Source organism: Eimeria mitis, genomic scaffold (assembly GCF_000499745.2).
Source record: "Eimeria mitis Houghton genomic scaffold, Emh_scaff6182, whole genome shotgun sequence".
Classification (NCBI taxonomy): domain Eukaryota; phylum Apicomplexa; class Conoidasida; order Eucoccidiorida; family Eimeriidae; genus Eimeria; species Eimeria mitis.
Window position 1 is genome coordinate 1 of NW_013574383.1, and position 1,096 is coordinate 1,096.

The following is a 1,096-nucleotide window of genomic DNA, read 5'->3' on the forward strand; positions in this document are numbered from 1 at the left end:
ATAGTGTGAAGGGGTAAAATAACGTCGCTTCTTCACTTTTTCCTTCCTTTGCCCTCTGTGGTCCGCAATGCTCGGGGGTGGTCGTGACGAAGCGGCCACGATGTTGCTGCCGGGCTTTGCTTCGTGTGGAATGTTGCTGCAACCAACCATATTCAGCTATATAATTGTGCTTAGTCCTGGAAATTACACCGTTCATAGAGTGCCACGGTCACGGCAGCGTGAGCAGAATGAAACAGAGCGAGGCTTTGCCGGACCACGGCTGCAGCCCGGAGTGCCGCTTCCAGTTAGGGTAAGGAGCGCAGGACAAGTATTTAAGAAGCACTTTAACTTTGTGGATATGGTAGAAACGAATTTGGTGAGAGAAATCGGCGTGGGTTTCTTGGGTGCTGACCCTGCGACTCGACGTCGGTGGCTGGGGTGCAAGACACGAGCATTCATGGGATTCCGTAGCTTGCTGGGCTGGCTTTGATGCCCCCTTACCCGTTCTGGCATTTTTTGCACCGTAAAAATACTATAAAGGGTCCTTAGATATTATTTGCCTTTTAGAGAGGTCGTAAGACGCTGGGCAGCGAAGGGGCAGTGGCCTGGCCTACCTGCCATGAGTTCACCCGCACCCCCGGCACCGGCTGCCTCAAAGTCCCTGAAACTAATGATAACGTCGTCGGCCTCTGCGATCTGAGTAGCGCTAATATGTTTTGATGATTTAGTGGATTGTGTCTTCGCCTCCTTCTTGGCTAACCCAACGACTCCTGGCAGACAATGGCGCCTCTCAATCTGCTCACAGTCGTCAGTGCCTCGTTCCTCGTCCTGGCCAAAGTCAGCGGCACCGTAGCAGCACAAAACCCAACCTACAAAGTAGAATTTGGTATGTTGCATAGTTTCATGTGCAGTTGGTTTGTTGGACTATGCCCTCAGCTGCCCGATCCCCTTTGTGTCCAACGGGCCAGAACCCCACAAACAAACTGGGAGAGACCGACAGGCATTGAAAAGTGCCCGTATGACACTTTTGTCTTGCGAATCATTGTCCACAGCTAACAGTAGTTCGGTTGTTCTTTCGCAGGAAAAGATGGCCACTGTCTTTCCGAGGTCAATGCTG

The 1,096-nt window shown here is 51.7% G+C and overlaps 1 protein-coding gene across 1 annotated transcript in view; it reads left to right on the forward strand.

Annotated features, from left to right (window-relative positions):
* Positions 1 to 759: 759 nt before the first annotated feature.
* EMH_0086410 (SAG family member) overlaps positions 760 to 1,096 on the forward strand; it is a gene marked incomplete at both ends in the record, with an annotated part of 1,164 nt that continues 827 nt past the window's right edge. The window contains one exon of the mRNA XM_013501028.1: positions 760 to 816. Coding sequence (XP_013356482.1) covers positions 760 to 816 — 57 coding nt within the window. The remainder of the gene's footprint in view (positions 817 to 1,096) is intronic.